The 17,993-nt window shown below is 38.1% G+C and overlaps 1 protein-coding gene across 3 annotated transcripts in view; it reads right to left on the minus strand.

Annotated features, from left to right (window-relative positions):
* Window positions 1–17,647, minus strand: part of Mcf2 (MCF.2 cell line derived transforming sequence) — an 81,113-nt gene extending 63,466 nt beyond the window's left edge. For all 3 annotated transcript variants that reach the window (XM_060374491.1, XM_060374489.1, XM_060374490.1), the window contains exon 1: window positions 17,238–17,647. In XM_060374491.1, coding sequence (XP_060230474.1) covers window positions 17,238–17,288 — 51 coding nt within the window. In that variant the 5' untranslated portion in view covers window positions 17,289–17,647. The remainder of the gene's footprint in view (window positions 1–17,237) is intronic.
* Window positions 17,648–17,993: the final 346 nt, after the last annotated feature.

Below are 17,993 nucleotides of genomic sequence, written 5' to 3' on the forward strand. Positions count from 1 at the left end.
CCATAAATGGGATTATTAGATTATATCCTAATTGTAGTCTCAATTTTTGTTAAGAAACTGTTTTCAATAATGACTGCACTGATTCAAATTCCTACCACGTACAAGTAGTCTCCCCCCTCTTTGTCTTTGTCAGGATGTTGTTTGGGGTCTTTTACATATTAGCCATTCTAGTCTTATGATTTTGCTTTAAATGTCCCTGATTAGTGCTCAGGATGTCTATATACCTGTTTTGTATTTGTATAATTTCTTTTAAAAATGCTGTTTAGATGATTTGCTCATTTTTAATTAAACTGAACGTTTGAGGAGTGTTTTGTTTAGCTATTGAGGTTTTTTTTTAATAGTCAAGTTATTAATCCTTTAGTGGACAAATAGTTTACAAATATTATTCCCATTCTCTAGGCTATCCCTTCATTATGTTCATTGTTTCCTTTGTTGTATAGAAGTTCTTTATATTAGTTTCATCCTGTTTGCCCACTTATGCTTTGAAGCCTGAATTTTTAGTTATATATGTATATAGGTATGTATCCATATCTATATCTATACATATCTATATCTATATTTATGTGTGTGTGCATACTTACACATATATATACATATATATGTATATCAATGATACTAATTCATTTAAGAACTCTTTCTATATTTTCTGGTAGTGTTAATAGTTTTATAGTTTTGTATTTTTGTATTTGGGTCCTTGATCAAATTTGAGTTACTTTTTTTGTGAGAGATAGGAAATTAGTTTCATTTGTATATGTACATCCTCAATCCCATTTATTATATGTGCTCTTAGATCTTTTTGTTGACCCTGGAATAACCCAAAAAGGCAAAGGGAACTGAAATATTGTTTATCTGCACTAAACAATGGATGAAAACTATATCATAGAATCACATTTTTGCTTTCATCTAAGAAAGTCTTATTTTCATCACTAGGTGCTCACTCCAAGAATTTAAATGAAAGATTATTAAGTGCTTTTAGGCATCAAGGATTGTACAGAATAATTAAATGCTATCTCTGTCCAAGAAAATAACAGTTTAATAACTGAGTTTATTAATAATCAGTAACACTACTCCACGGTAAGTCAAAAAATGAAACAAAAGAATTAGAATAATGTACACAAGGAAGCAATTAATATCACAAAGCCTGTGAAACATGGGTGAGCCAAAATGGCCCAGAAGAAAAAAAGAGAAATTAATTGAATCAAAATGTCATACTAACTTTTGAGTATTTCCTCAGCTTCTTGAAGAAAGCTGGCACATAGTAGGCAGTTCTACCTTTTATTTTTATAATAAAAAAACTGACCAACAGTGAATTAGGATTTAGGACTAATTTTAGTTTGATAGAACCAAGCCTGACACCCCCAAAATTCACCAGGAACTAGTGACCCACCCCAAAGTCACCAGGAACTAAGCCAAAGGTCACCAATTACAGGAAGATAATAAAACTCCCTACCCAAGGAATAGCCTAGAGGTAACCACAAGAATGGGAAGGTATTTATCTTATCTTAGGGTGGGGCATCTGTGCTGGGCAGTCCACCAACCTGGTAGTAGAACTTTCATGGCATGAAATACCTAACATTCCTGAGGTCTACAGATAGTTTGCTCAATGTTAGTTAGCCACAATTACCTTGTAACAAGCTTTCTCATGTTGAATATCACCAAATTGTAAAGCTGCTAAGCTGTAGTTTCCCAAACCTCCCTGTAAAGCAATAAAAACCCTCCTTCCCCTGATCTTGGGCTCTACACTCTATAACCACTGCATTGGTGATACTGTGGGCTCAAGCTCCAATTTGTAATAAAAGAACCTACTATGTTTGCATCAGAATCAGCTCTTGGTGGTCTTTGGGGTTCATAAGACTTGGGCATTATTAGTTCACAGTGACAAGAGTCCATCATGTGGGAAACTCAATGCTGAAAGAACATAGGAGAACTGGTCACAGTCAAGAGCAGAGAAAATAATTGAATGCACCAAGACTGCTTATTTTCTCAGCTCACTTTCTCCTCTTTTATAAAGCTCAGGATCAGCTGCTTAGGGAATGGTGCCACCTATGGTGAGCATGGTCTTCCCACATTGTAAACAAGACAATCTTCCATAGGTCAATGTGATCCAGATAATTATTTATTGAGACTATCTTCCCAAAGGATTATACACTGTATCAGGTTGACAATTAAAGCCAACCATTGGGAGGCTCCAAGATGGCAGTGACCAGTACACACCATATCTGAGGGGCAGAGGATCCAAAATTCTGATACTGGTGAGTGGATGGGAGGCTAAAGCCAGAGCAATGAATCAGAAGTTTTCTGGGCGAGAGTGGACAACCTCTGAGCTGGGACAGAATGGATCCAGGACCCTCACCCCTGTGGATGTCTCCAGGGTCTGAGAGTGGGGAACTGTTGACCCCTTGCACTTTCCTGTGCTCTGGCCTCAGCAGCTGCCCCAACTATGTGCTCCCTGATCTAGCAGCCAAACAGCAGAAACCACTGCAGGGTCCAAATTTGAGAGTAGACAACCATGGACCCCCTGCATTTTCCACATATGCCTCTGAGTGAGTGGAGCTGAGCCCCAGATCAGGGATTCCCTACACTAGCAGTCAGACATTGGACAACCACCAACATCCCCACTGTGGCCAGTATTGGGATTCTTGGGACAATGTTCTCAACATTGAAGCCACTGTTCTTTGGGTGGACCAGTGGAGTCCAGGCAAACAATTCCAGGAGCCAAGATGGTGCAACCCAGACAGATCTGAGTGCCTGGAGCAAAGTACAAGAGGCCTATGGTCCACTGAGCCATTCAGGGCACCTGGGTGCATGCTCTGTGCCTACGAACCATGCCAGCATCCACCTGTGCTTATGCTCCAGCCTTCCAAGAATCTACATGTGCAAGCACCCTTTCCTTCAAGGAAAACTTCTACCCACACTCCTGTGCTTCATCTCAGGCGTGCAGGGGTAGTTCTTTATGCCAAAATCCATCAATGTAGTCCGCCATATAAACAAACTAAAGGAGAAAAACCACATGATCATCTCTTTGTGTGGGTCTGGCAGGAGCTGAACTAGCCTGGTATTTGATTATATTATGTATACATTTTTTCTTCCCCTGAATTTCTAGGTGCTTTTCCGAAGATAGTAATTATTTGTAAATTTTGTTTTAATTAAGCTTTGAAACAGTTTTTTTTTTTTTTTTTAATGTTCCAGAGACTGGACTTGTTTTACGAAATAAAGCTGAACCTGAGACTCTGAAAAAAATTCCAACACCCGATCAGATTTAAAGTCTTGGAGAGATCAGAGATAAAAGGCACATACCTAAACATAGTAAAGGTGATATACAGCAAGTGTATAGCCAACATCAAACTAAACGGAGAGAAACTTAAAGCAATCCCATTGAAATCAGGGACAAGACAAGGCTGCCCACTCTCTCCATATCTCTTCAACATAGTTCTGGAAGTCCTAGCTAGAGCAATAACACAGCTAAAGGAGATCAAGGTGCTACAAATCAGAAAGGAAGAAATCAGAGCATCACTATTTGCAGATGATATGCTAGTATGCATGAGTGACCACAAAAATTCTACCAGAGAACTCCTGCAGCTGATAAACACATACAGCAAAGTGCCTGGATTCAAAATTAACTAAAAAAAAAAATCAGTAGCCATCCTGTATACTAAAGACAAAAGGGCTGAGAAAGAAATTAGGGAAACAACACCCTTCACAATAGCCTCAAATAACAAAGTGCATTGGTGTGATTCTAATCAAGCAAGTGAAAGACCTGTATGAAAAAACTTCCAGTCTCTGAAGAAAGAATTATAAGAAGATATGAGAAGATGGAAAGATCTCCCATGCTCATGGATCGGTAGGATTAACGTAGTAAAAATGGCCATCCTACCAAAAGCAACATACAGACTCAGTGCAATTTCCATCAAATTACCAACATAATTCTTTACAGACCTTAAAAGAACAATTCTCAATTTCATAAGGAAAAAAACAACAACAACAACCCAGATTTGCTCTAAAATAATCCTGTACAATAAAAGAGCTTCTAGTGGTATCTCCATCCCTGATCTTAAGCTGTACTACACAGGAATAGTAATAAAAACTGCACGGTACTGTCATAAAACAGAATGGTGATCAATCAAATCAAATCTAAGACCCAGAAATAAACCCACACACCTACAGACACCTGATTTTCGATAAAGAGTCCAAAATCATACAATGGAAAAAAAAAAAAAAAAAAGACTGCATCTTCAACAAATGGTGCTGCCCTAACTGGATTTCTACATGTAGAAAACTGCAATTAGATTCATATTTATCATCCTGTATGAAACTAATGTCCAAGTGGATCAAAGACCTCAACATAAAACCAGATACACTAAACCTGTTAGATAAAAAAATAGGGAAGAGCCTAGAACTCATTGGCACAGGAGACAACTTCCTGAACAGCACATCAACACCAACAGCACAGGCTCTAAGATCAACAATGAAAACATGGGACCTTACAAAATTGAAAAGCTTCTGTAAAGCAAAGGACACTACCATCAGAACAAAATGACAGCCTACAGACTGGGAAAGGATCTTCACCAACCCTATGTCTGACAGTGGGCTGATATCCAGAATATATAAAGAACTCATAAAGTTAAACAGCAACAAATTAAGTAATCCAAATAAAAATGGGGTACAGATCTAAAAAGAGAATTTTCAATAAAGCAATATCAAATGGCAGAGAACCACTTAAAGAAATGCTCAATGTCCTTAGTCATCAGGGAAATGGTAATCAAAACAACTCTGAGATTCCATTTTACACCCATTAGAATGGCTAAGATCAAAAACTCAAGTGAACAGGGACCTTCTCTGACATGAACTAAATGGCTGGTTCTTTGATCACCTCCCCCTGAGGGGGGAGCAGCCTTACCAGGCCACAGAGGAAGACAATGCAGCCACTCGTGATGAGAACTGATAGGCTAGGGTCAGATGGAGGTGGAGGAAGACCTATCCTCTCAGTGGACTTGGCGAGAGGCATGGGAGGAGGTGAGGGAGGGAGGGTGAGATTGGTAGGGTATGAGGGAGGGGGCTACAGCTGGCATACAAAGTGAATAAACTGTAATTAATATAAAAATAAAATTTTAAATTAAAAAACAAAAACTCAAGTGACAACAGGTGCTGGAGAGGTTGTGAAGAAAGGTGCACCCTCCTCCATTGCTGGTGGGAATGTAAACTTGTACAACTACTTTGGAAATCAGTCTGGAGCTTTCTCAGAAAATTAGGAATAGTTCTTCCTCAAGATCCAGCTATACCACTTCTAGGCATATATGCAATATATGCTCAAATATACAACAAGTTCATTTGCTCAACCATGTTCATACCAGCTTTGTTTGTAATAGCCAGAATCTGGAAACAACCTAGATGTCTCTCAACTAAAGAATGGATACAGAAATTTTGGTACATTTACAAAATGGAATACTACTCAGCAATTAAAAAGAAGGAAATCATGAAATTTGCAGGCTATAAAAGTTCATCCTGAGTGAAGTTTCCTAGAAGCAGAAAGACACACATAGTATATACTTACTTATAAGTGGATATTAGACATTTAACATAGGATAAACATACTAAAATTTGTACTCCTAAAGAAGCTAAACAAGGCGGGAGACCCTAGGGAAGATGCTCAATCTTCATTCAGAAGGGCAAATGTAATAGACATCAGAATTATGAGAAGACAAAGAACAAGACAGGAGCCTACCACAGAGGACCTCTGAAAGACTCTACTGATCAGGGTTTCAAAGCAGATGCTGAGGCTCATAGCCAAACTTTGGACAGAGTGCAGGAAACTTATAGAAAAGGGGGAAGATAGTAAGACCTGGAGGGGACAGGAACTCCACAAAGAGACCAACAGAGCCAAATAATCTGGGCCCAGGGGGATCCTGCAGAGACCATTGTTCCAGCCAAGGACCACACATGGAGAGGACCTAATACCCCTGCTCAGATATAGCCCATAGGCACCTCAATCTCCAAGTGGGCTCCCTAGTAAGAGGATCAGGGGCTGTCCCTGACATGAACTCTGTGGCCAGCTCTTTGATTGTTTCCCCCTGGTGTGGAGCCTTGTCAGGCCACAGAGAAAGACAATGCAGCCAGTCCTGATGAGACTTGATAGGCTAGGGTCAGAGGAAAGGGGAAGAGGTCCTCATTATCTGTGAACTAAGGGAGAGTCATAGGAGGAGAAAGGGAGGGATGGGGGACTGGGAGGAGAGCTACACGTGGGATACAAAGTGAATAAATAATAATAAATAACAATTATAAACAAACAAACAAAAGCCAACCATCACAGCAGCGAAAAATAATTGCTACATAAAAGAATTCCAAAATATACTCTGGGGAGCAGAGGTAGGAGGATCTCTGTAATTTCCAGGTCAGCTTGTTCTACTAAGTGAGTGCAGGACAGCCAAGACTGCACAGAAAAACTCTGTCTCCAAAACCAAAAACAAAAACAAGAAAGAATTCCAAAGTAAAATAAAAAAATAGGGGAATACTATACAAGATTAGCAATGAAAGGGTAAACAGCATGGCCCAATATTAATGTATGCCACATATTAAATATCTACCCTATGCCAAATATTTTTGCTAACAAATATAGCTCTACTTCACCATCGTTCAGTGAAGGAATTAGGTTGGCTATTTTACAAATAAAGTGAAGCTTCAGAGTGCTTAAGAATAACTCATGAGGCTTTGACTTGTGCTACCCTACCTTTTGAGATTTCCCATCAAGAAAGGTAGAGGAAAAGGATTTGAAGTGGGAGAGATATTAGAGATGTCAGCAAGAACCACAAGAGGAGTGAGTTTGATATTTCCCCCTTAGAAGTAAATAAGTCTCTAGGACATGGTACCAGAGCACCATGCTCAGATATACATTTTATTTTATTTTATTTTATTTTATTTTATTTTATTTTATTTTAAGTTTTTCTTGTAGTGCCAGGAATTGGGTCCAGAGCTTTATGCAAGTGCCCTACCACAGAACTACATTCCTAGCCATAACTTCTTAAAAAGATATTATAAGTCTGGAGAAAGAACTGAATCAGGCTTGAGATGGCCTTAGAGAATGTTACAGTAATCCAAGTCAGATTCTAAACCAGAACAAAATTAGCAGGAGTCAGGGCAAATTCCAGAAAGTAGCATCATTAAAACATAATGATTAAGTGTACTTGATAAGAAAGGAGGGACACAGTGAAATTCATCCCAAGGTTTGAGACTTGGATAACCCAGATGGGAACCAAAAAAAAAAAAAAAAAAAAAAAAAAAAGCAAGACAAGATTCTGGTTCCTTTCTGTAGATATCATGCAGATTCATTGAGTCTCATGGAAGAAGGGGAAATAGTGGTACACGGGATGGGGTGGGGAGGGGACAGGAGCCTCACAAGGAGACCAACAAAGCCAAAAAAAGCTGGGTCCTGGGAGGTCCTTCAGAGACTGATGCATCAACCAAGGATCATACATACATGGAGAGGATGTAGACCCCCTACTCAGATGTAGATAGCTCAGTCTCCATGCGGGTTCCCTAGTAAGGGGAAAAGAGACAGTCTCTGCTCCTTGACCACTTCTCCCTGGTGCGGCGGTCCAGCCAGCCCACCAAGGAAGAGGATCCAGAGAGTTCTGATGAGACCTGATAGACTAGAGTCAGACAGTAGAAGAGGACTTACCCTATCAGTGGATTAGGGGAGAGGGTTTAGGGGAGGAAGAAGGCAGGAGGGTAAGACAAGAAGATGAGGGAGAGGGTTACAACTGGGATACAAAGTGAATAAATTGTAAAAAAAAAAAATAACAATAATAAAAAAAAGAAAAAAGAGATAGCTCTCTGTGGAAAGGGGGAGCAAAGGTCTAGTCTGAGAATGCACTCATCAACCTCAAGAGGAAAGATCAAAGCATAACAAAGCAAACTGTATAAAAATGTTTCAAGTATACTCATTATAAGCTTAATACACTACTAACAATTGAAAGAAGCTATAAAACAAAACTAACAATGAGTTTATAAGAACTTCCTGTACCCCTGTTCAATTTAGTTCAGCAGTTAAAAGTAGTCTTATTTAAAAGTCTATTTAAAAAAATAAAAGCACACACACACATAAAGTTAAATAAATCTTAAAATATTAATTAAGCTATGAATTATGTTACTCATTGCCTTTATCTAGATACACCCAATTCAACTTGATTAGATCTGGGACTTTGGATTCCACAAATTATTTAGGATGTTTGTTATGTATTTATAGGCAATGGTTTAAACTGGTTTAAGTATACTACCTTTGTCTGCCTTGTATCAAAGTAAATAAACTGAAATAAATAAATAGATAAATAAATAAATAAAATTTAGAAAGAAAAATAATAATAATAGCATCAGTGAGATGCTAGATCTCAGGGCTGAAGAAGTGACTCGGCAGTAAAGAGTACTGGCTGCTCTTCTAGAGGGCCCAAGTCTATTTCCTAGCACCCAAGTCAGACAGCTCACAACCATCTGTAAGTCCATTCCCAGGGAACCTGTCACCTTCTTCTGTCCTCCTCAGTTACTGCATGTACTACATGAATGTAGTTAACAGAAGTACATTCTAACAGACACTCATACACATAAAATAAAAACAGAATCTCAAAAAATTTAAAACCCAGATCTGTGAGTTGGAGACCAGCATGGTCTACAAAGTTCCAGGCTAGCCAGGGCTATATAGTGAGACACTGTTGATAGACAGACAGACAGATAGATTAGATGGGTAGGTAGGTAGGTAGATAGATAGATGGATGGATGGATGGATGGATGGATGGATAGATAGATAGATAGATAGATAGATAGATAGATAGATAGATAGATTAATAGATAGATAGATTAATAGATAGATAGATTAATAGATAGATAGATTAATAGATAGATAGATTAATAGATAGATAGATTGATAGACTGGATAAAATGAATGAATGAATTTATAAATGCACGAATGAAAAGAAGATAGATACATAGATAGATGAATAAATAAATAAATAGATTAATGATAGATAATAGATGAATGGACAGATTATTAAATAAACAAATAGATTAATGATGGATAATAGATAGATGAATGGATAGGTAGATAGATAGATAGATAGATAGATAGATAGATAGATAGATAGATAGATAGATAGTTACATACATACATACATACATACATACATAGAGGTAGGCTTGAGAAACAGCTCACTGATTAAGAGCATTGGCTGCTCTCCCTGAGGACCCAAGCTCCATTCTCAAGTTCCAGGAATTCCAAAGCCTTCTTATGGCTTCTGAGTACACTTGTACACACACACACACACACACATTAAGAACATATAAAATATTAAAAATGAAATAAAATAAAAGTATTGGTATCATGTAAGAGTCTGATTTCTTGTTTCTCTTGAGAAATCAAAGACTAGACAGTGCTTGGGCCCATTTTCCCAGCATGATAATCCTTGACATGGGCTCACTGGTCAGTGCCACATTTTTGGGTGTTCTCTAATTCACCACAGTGCTCCTCACTTCCACTTCCTGTTGCTCCTCAACATAAGGAAGTGTGCTGGTGGACATTTGCTATACTTTTTAGGCTAGATTGTAACTAAATCCTGACTACTTCACATTTGCACTACCTTCCTCACGTATGGTATAGGCATTTCAATTTATCACCTTTGTTTCACATTTTAGGCTTATGGACTGAACTGTAAACTGATTCTTATACTATCCCCATTATGATTCTCCAAATATTCCCTGTTGATGGAGTCTGGTTTTGCAGTCAGGTGAACTAGGATTTTTTTTTTAATCTTTTATTTTTTCTTATCAATTACATTTTATTAACTCTGTATCCCAGCTGTATCCTGCTCTTTCATTCCCTCCAAGTCCCTCCCTCCCTCCCTCCTCTCCACCATGCCCCTTTCCAAGTCCACTGATAGGGGGTGACCTCCTCCCCATTCATCTGATCCTGTTTTATCAGGTATCTTCAGGACTGGCTGCAAAGCCCTCCTCTGTGGCCTAACAGGACTGCTCCTCCCTTAGGGGGTGGGGAGGTCAAAGAGCCAGTCACTGAGTTCCTGTTAGAAATAGTCCTTGTTCCCCTCACTTTGGGAAACCAATTGGTTACTGAGCTACCACAGGCTACATCTGAGCGGAGGTTCTAGGTTATATCCATACATGGTCCTTGGTGGAGAGTCAGTCTCAGAAAAGACCCTGTGCCCAGATATATTTGGTCCTTGTGGAGCTCCTATCCTTTCCCCATCAGACTAACTCCCCTTCTTTCTTATGATTCCCTGTACTCTGCCAAAGGTTTGGTCATGAGTCTTTGCTTTGAAAACACTGCTAGTTAGAGTCTTTCAGATGCGCTCAGTAGACTCCTGTCATACGTTCAATGCACATCCCATCTGTCTTTCTAAACGAGGATTGATCATCTTACCCCATGTGAACTAGGATTTTAATTCTGCTTTTATACTTCCTTTTACCATGTCAGGTAGCTTATTCATAGGTTTGAGGGATCAAGGTATAGACATAAAGAGATTGACTATTCTGCTCACCATACTCAGATTCTCCAGTTGTTAAATGAAGATGTAAATAGAACTTCTTAATGTTAAGAAATTAGGACACTGTTTTAGTAATGCTCACTGTGAATGGGAGTCACAGAATAAGCATTGGCTAAATACCGATACTCCTTCCCTTGCATGCTTAAGGCTTTGATAAATATTTAAAAATATAATTTAAAATGTATCTCATTTATATGCTCTTTTTGTTTGGTTATTAAAGAGTACATGTTCTAAGAATATATGGTGCTTTACTAGTACGTATGAGGTCTTGGGTTCATTCCCAAGCATTGTAAACAATGAAAATGTCACCTGAAAAAGGGGGGGGGGAATCTATGAAAAGGATTCATGTAAGGTTGTAGATTCATTTCTTTACAGGACAAATTGCTAAGTACTTGTTCAGGGCTGATTAAGATTATGGGACTAGGATTGAAAATTCAGTGTACTTGATTTACATGTGAACATAGAAGTTATAGCTAATATACCTGGTCTGAACTGTGTGCTTCAATTTCATAAAATAAACGACTGATAAATCAGGTGAAGTATTCGATGCAACTTACTTGTTGAGTAGCTGCATAGCTGTTGATCTCAAATGTCTCCTAAATTTGGGACTATCTATTGAGTCAGCATAGTATCTACAAAGATAATTTCAGAATCATTCTATACTGAAAAGTACTGCAAGTGTAACTCTATAGGCAATAAAGGAACTACTCATCTTTTGATGGTGCAGTTTCCTTTAAAGGGCTATCTTTGACGTTTCTCTCCCTAAGCACTATATTGGAAAAATGTTATGGAGAACTTCACTTTTCTAGCTCTCAGGCATTTGGAACCAGTGTTTAGAATAGTAAGCAGAGAGAATGGCTTTTAAAATGAAGGGAGGAGTAAATGAAAAATGTTCCCTCGGGGGAATTGAGAGTAAGACAGGCATCCTAATTTAGGTCTATTTCTTTGTTTATTTTACATTTTATTTATGTATATGTTTTACTGTGTGTGTGTGTGTCCATGTTACCATATGTGCAGAAACCCAAAGAGACCAAAAGAGGATGTCAGATCCCCTGGACCTGGAGTTACAGATAGTTGTGAGCCTCCTAATATGGTTGCTGGGAACTAAACTCAGGGCCCTCTATAAAATCAGCAAGTACTCTTAATGACTGACGCATCTCTCTAGCCCCTAATTTATGGCTATTTATAATCATGATTTATTCATTAATTTAATATTACATTCTTTCTGAGAACTTAAATGTCATTTAAATGTTTGTGGATTTTTATAAGTATCTCAGACTGAATGATAAAGCTCCCAGGTTATGTTGGATATGATGGCTCATGTCTGGAATGGTAGCTCTTAGGAGCTTGTCCAGGGCTCATATCAAAACATCTGTATTAAAAAACAACTGGTTGTATCATTGCTTTAAGAATCTAGGTTTTGTTATCTTTCCCTCCTAGAGAATAGATTTTCTTGCCTTTAACTCAGACCAACCCCAGGACTGCCCAAGTATATAGTCTTTCTGTTGGTTGATTGGTTGGTTAGCTAGTTGTTTGGTGGTTGGTTGGTTGGTTGGTTGGTTGGTTGGTTGGTTGGTTGGTTTCCCTTAGACAAGGTCTTATTGTATCTCTCCTAGCTAACCTAGAACTTGCTATGTTGACCAAGCTGGTCTCAGATTTGCAGAGATCATCTGACTGTCTCTGTCTCCTTAGTACTGGGATTAAAGGTGTGCACCACCATGCTCAGAAAAACCCATATTTTTAAAGAGGAGAAACAACTGATAATTTTGTGAAAACATTGTGGAGCACCTCTGTGGGTTACAACTGCTGAATGAGAACATTAATATAGCTACACATGGGCATATATATATATATATATAATCACTCTACATTCTGTGCTTAATATGAGAATTTAGATAGAGGAAATTTAAACTGATAGACCCCCTAACAGATTAGCATTAGTTTGTCCAAAAGAAAAATTAAAGCCTGAAGAACTCAACTGGTAAGGCCCTAAGTCTGAGAGTCCAGAGTTCAAGATTAACTTGTCCATATGGGCATACATATAAGAAGACAAACAAAGCATTTTATTCTCTATACACAGAAATACTCATAAGGATGAACTTCAAGATAGTATATTTTATACAAGCATTTTAATGAAAAAATCAAACAGCATATCATAACAGATATGCAGAGCATAGCAATCACAGACCATGACAAATGAGCTGTGATGTTTCACTTTAGTAATATAGCATTTGCAATTGCTTTAAGAATATCTAATCTGTATGGTTATATAAACATGAAAAGGCACATTTTATACTTTCTCCAAAATCAAACTCTACATTTTAAATCCATAAATAATTTTTTTTAAATTTTATTATCACTTATACAATTCAATTTGTATCCCATGTGTGGCCCCCTCTCACCCTCATCTCCATAAAGAAGAACTTGTCAAAAAAAGCAAAGAGAAGTAATCATAGGTCAGTCTTATTTTTTTTTGTTTCTTCTTTAAACAAAAACAAAAGAAAGAAAAACTGTAGAAAAATCAACACTGGTTTGAGTTTCATACAGATATTTTTATCTTTTGAGTTCCCAACATGCGACTACTTAAAGGCACAGGAACTGTCACAGGGCTTGGACTCAAGTGTCTAGTCACTGACCACAGCCCCAACACAGCTATCTGCAGCAACTCTTCCTGGTTCTTCAAAGAAACAAACACGAAACAACTTCTCTACTATCTTTCCCTCCTAGAGAATGGATTTTCTTGCCTTTAACTCAGACCAATCCCAGGACTGCCCAAGTATATATAGTCTTTCAGTGATGCATAAACCTGATTCACCATTTAACTACTAAAGTAATGTTATTTAATATTCTTCTGTCTGATAATTTTTTAATGTTTTTATTTATTAATTGATTATTTATTACAATTTATTCACTTTGTATCCCAGCTGTAACCCCCTCTCTCATTTCCTCCGAGTCCTACCCTCCCTCCCTCTTCTCCCCCTCTGTCCTCCCCTAGTCCAGTGATAGGGGTGGGCCTCCTCTCTACTATCTGACCTCACATACAAGGTGGATAAACATACTAAAATCCATAATCCTAAAGAAGCTAAACAACAAGAAGGACCCTAGGGAAGATGCTTAATCCTCACTCAAAAGGGCAAACAGGATAGACATCAGAAGCCAGAGAAGACAAAGAACAGGACAGGAGCTTATCACAGATGCTCTCTGAAAGACTCTACCCAGCAGGGTATCAAAACAGATGCTTAGACACATAGTCAAACTTTGGGCAGAAAGCAGGGAACCTTATGGAAGAAGGGGGACATAGAAGGACATGTACGGGACAGGAGCTCCACAGGAGATCAACAGAGCAAAAAAAATCTGGGCTCAAGGGGGCCTGAAGAGACAGATGCATCAACCATTCATGAAAGGGACGTAGACAGATATAGCCCATAGGTATCTCAGTCTCCTTTCCATGTGGGTTGGTAAGGGGACCAAGGGCTGTCTGATACCTTTAAGGAGGCAGTTCACTCATCCTATGGAAAAAAAAAATATGGGCATTTTGCCTGCATATATGCCTGCATTTTGCCACCATGTACATGCCTATTGTATGCAAAGGCTAGAAGAAGGCATAGGATTCCCCAGGACTGGAATTTCAAATGGTTGTGAGATGCCCTGTATATGCTGGCAACCAAATCTGAGTGCACTCTGGAAGAGCAGCCAATGGTCTTACCCACCAAGCCATCTCTCCAACCTCTCTAGTTATTTCTTTGGAAATATTCAAAGTGAATTACACAACATATAATGTTGCTTAATTACTATTTTAAGAAGTAGTCTCTATTCTTATAGCATTTCTTTTTTAACCTTTTGGGCAAAGAAAGACACTGATATTAAGGGCCTTGACTAAAAGGCAATACCTACATCCTAGGCTCCTTACACACACTGTTCAACTTGGCCTTCCTACTACTGTAGGTATTATCCTTTCTTACAAATGTACAAAGTAAAGCCAGTGGGTAAACAGTGGTGTTAAAGCCTATCTAGACCATAGATTTTTTTTCTTTTTTCTTTTTTTTTTCTTTTTATTATTAGTTACATTTTGTTAACTCTATATCCCGCTCCCTCATTCCCTCCAAATCTCACCCTCCTTCCCTCATCTCCTCCCTGCCCCTTTCCAAGTCCATGGATTGGGGAGGACCTCCTACCCTTTCATCTGACCCTGTTTTATCAGGTATCTTCAGGACTGGCTGCAAAGTCCTCCTCTGTGGCCTAGCAGGACTGCTCCTCCTTTGGGGGGTGGGGAGGTCAAAGAGCCTGCCATTTGAGTTCCTGTCAGAAATAGTCCTTGTTCCCCTTACTATGGGAAAACAATTGGTTACTGAGCTACCAGGGGCTACATCTGAGCAGAGGTTCTAGGTTATATCCATACATGGTCCTTGGTTGAGTGTCAGTCTAGACCATAGATTTTTATAGACAATTAACCCTTCATATACACACAGATTTACTCTGCAATTTAGAAATGAATTCATTTGACTGTACAAAATGGGACCAATAACAATTTTTAAAGTTATGAAAACCAATTTACCATCATGTGGTCCACTGAATGTAAACTGTTATAAGCTAATATTGTGATGGAATGTGATATCATGGGAAAATCCTATGTCCTAGAGCTACAGAGAAGAGTTTTCTATGGAAAAGCCACTTCAATTATCTCCCCAACCTACTCCCATCCCCACTCTTCAAGAGTACAAAACATATGAGTTACCAAGTGTTGCCAAGCAACTTGCCAAGAGCTCTGGGGAACAAACAAGCAATACCCCTTCCTTGTGATTTGTCCATTTTATCCCATGTATGGCTTCTAATCCTATCCTCATCATCCAGCTATTCATTTTGTTTCCAGTGGTAATCATTTTAATCCTTTATTGAAACTTCACATTGTGTTAAACCATCTTGTTCAGCCTATCATAGCTTCCAGAACCAGCCCAAATCCAAAAACACCTTCCCAGTTAGGCCCAAATTTTTCATTCAAGTCAAGAAAAGCAAATTTTTCTATCATTATAGCTCTAGGCTTCAGAATCAATCCACCTGTTTCTAGAGGGTCCACTTAAAGTAATTTATTTGATGGAAATAAAATTCATGGGAAAAATCAAGGAAAGGTAAGAAAAACACATAGTGACTTAAGGTACAAACAAATACCATCTTCTATGGAAGGCCTTCCCCATTCCCAGCTTGAAGTTCTTTTGAAATAGGTATTTACAAGTATACTTTACTTCTCTGCTATACTGAGAGCACCCTTAGCTAGTAGCTATTATGCATTTACTATTGAAACTGCTGTCATAGGTAGCTCAGTGAAGCTACATCTGTTCAACTGACATCTGTGTGCTGTATTTCTGTATACATAAGACTGTTCAGCATTGAAAAATATGTATGTACAGAAAAGAATTAGGAACTTTCCAAAAGGTGAAGTCAAGGTAGCTTTGATAATAAACTGCTAATGTCAGTTCCAGGAAATATTGCAAAAACACATTCACAGACATTTTACATGCATCATAATTGTCTGTTAAATGTGTGAAGATATTATTCTCATAACATAAAATCATCTGTACACTTATTTTGATATCAAATAAGTGTATAAGATAAGTGTAATTTTTAAGGAGCATTCTATCCTAAAACCCTTATTAGGAAAGTCATTCATTCAACTACTGGCATTCCCCGCCAATCAGTAACAATGTAATTCTTTACTTTCCTTGTCCTGAGTTGAATTTTCATTTAATTGAGCTTTCTTCTATAAGTAATTCTTTTACTTTTTAGTTTTGTGCATGTTACCTCAATAGTTGAGCAGGCAAGTTTGTATTTTAAGCTATCACACCAATAACATGAAGTTTGTTGTTATTTTTTTTTAAGGTGACATCTAATGACTCATATCATAACCAGTTTGTTATTAAATTAGCTGGGGTTATTTCAATGTTTCTTTAAAACAAGTTGGAAGATCATGTTAGAAATTTCCTGAGTAATTTAGAATATGAATATATGAATGAATGAATGAATGAATGAATGAATGAACTGTAGGTAGGAAAGTTTCTGGAAAGTAACTAAAAGAGAAACTTGAAAATTTTAGTCTAGGTTAGAAAACAGGTCACAGATACAGATACAGGAATGTATCTTAAAACAGTTGTCAACAGACTAGAATTTTGCATCTTGAACATGCACATTTCTAAAATAATTGCAACTACAAACATTTCCTGTCATTACAGATATTTAAATGTTTCCACGTTTAAAGTGACAGCTAAGCAGGACTGCCTTTTTAAGTGCTGATGAAATTACCTCCAGACCCCATCCAGATATCTACTTGACCAGTGTCCAAAAAAAAAAAAAAAGCATAAATCCTTTTGTTAAATATTCTTTTAGCTGGTGAGTTAAAGCTATGCAGACAAACAATTCCAAATTGCTATTACACTCTTAAACAAATGACATTACCAACATTACTCTCTGATAAACTTGGTAACACTTAGATTCTAAAGCGATATTCAACCTCTGTTTCCTTAAATTACCCTAGGCCAGTTCCACAGTAAGCACATCAAGGCAGTTCACAAAAATACAAGACTCCATTCTCCCCGTCTTTTCTGAAAAGCCCCACTCAGCAGTTTGTGCTGTAGCACCATGCTGCAGCATCCCTGCACTTGAACTTGGGAATAGGCTTTCCAGGACTGCAGGCAGAGCTCTTACCGCATTCCTTCTGAACCTCATCTTGCCTCTCGGGGGATTTGCTTCTGCCATCTCACCTATACACAATTACACTCTTCTTTTCCGATTGTCAACGCAACATTGATGAAATACAAGCTGCTTCTTGCGTGGTATTTAAAACCAACAGCAAAAAAATCCCTATCAAACAAAGCTAAAGCTGCGTCCATTACCACCGCGGCAGAGCTGCAAAAAAAAAAAAAAAAAAAAAAAAAATCCACTATCCTTGATTAGTCAGCTGACAGATCCTCCCCTGCTGCTCATTGTAATTCAGAGTTGACACGGTCCCCCAACTACTTAGCCTGATTGAACCTTGTGGATTAGCTTGTGCTGGACTATTCAGGAAGATCAGGCACGTCCTAAGAGTGGAGGAAGAGGGGAAAAAAACCCACTCTCCTCCTTAGGAACAGTCTGGATGGAACTGGCTTGCCTCTGCGTAGTTAGATTTTTTAAGGTGGAATGCGAAGATTCTTTGTGAAGGTGGTACTCACTGATACCTTGTCCTCTTGTCCTGCCCTGGTCTGAGACATTAACTTCAATTCTGTATTGTTTTACTACATTCTATTCTTCATTTAAGCATTGAGAAATACATTGTAATATTGTATCCATAATCTAGAAAGAACAAAACATGTATGCAAACTTTTTAAGATGGAGAAGATTCTCCCTCAAATTAACCTTCCCCCAAAACAGTTAAATCTGTGGTGGAATCTTAACACAAAAGGTGATTAAGTGACAGACATT

The sequence above is a fragment of the Meriones unguiculatus genome, chromosome X (assembly GCF_030254825.1).
Source record: "Meriones unguiculatus strain TT.TT164.6M chromosome X, Bangor_MerUng_6.1, whole genome shotgun sequence".
Classification (NCBI taxonomy): domain Eukaryota; kingdom Metazoa; phylum Chordata; class Mammalia; order Rodentia; family Muridae; genus Meriones; species Meriones unguiculatus.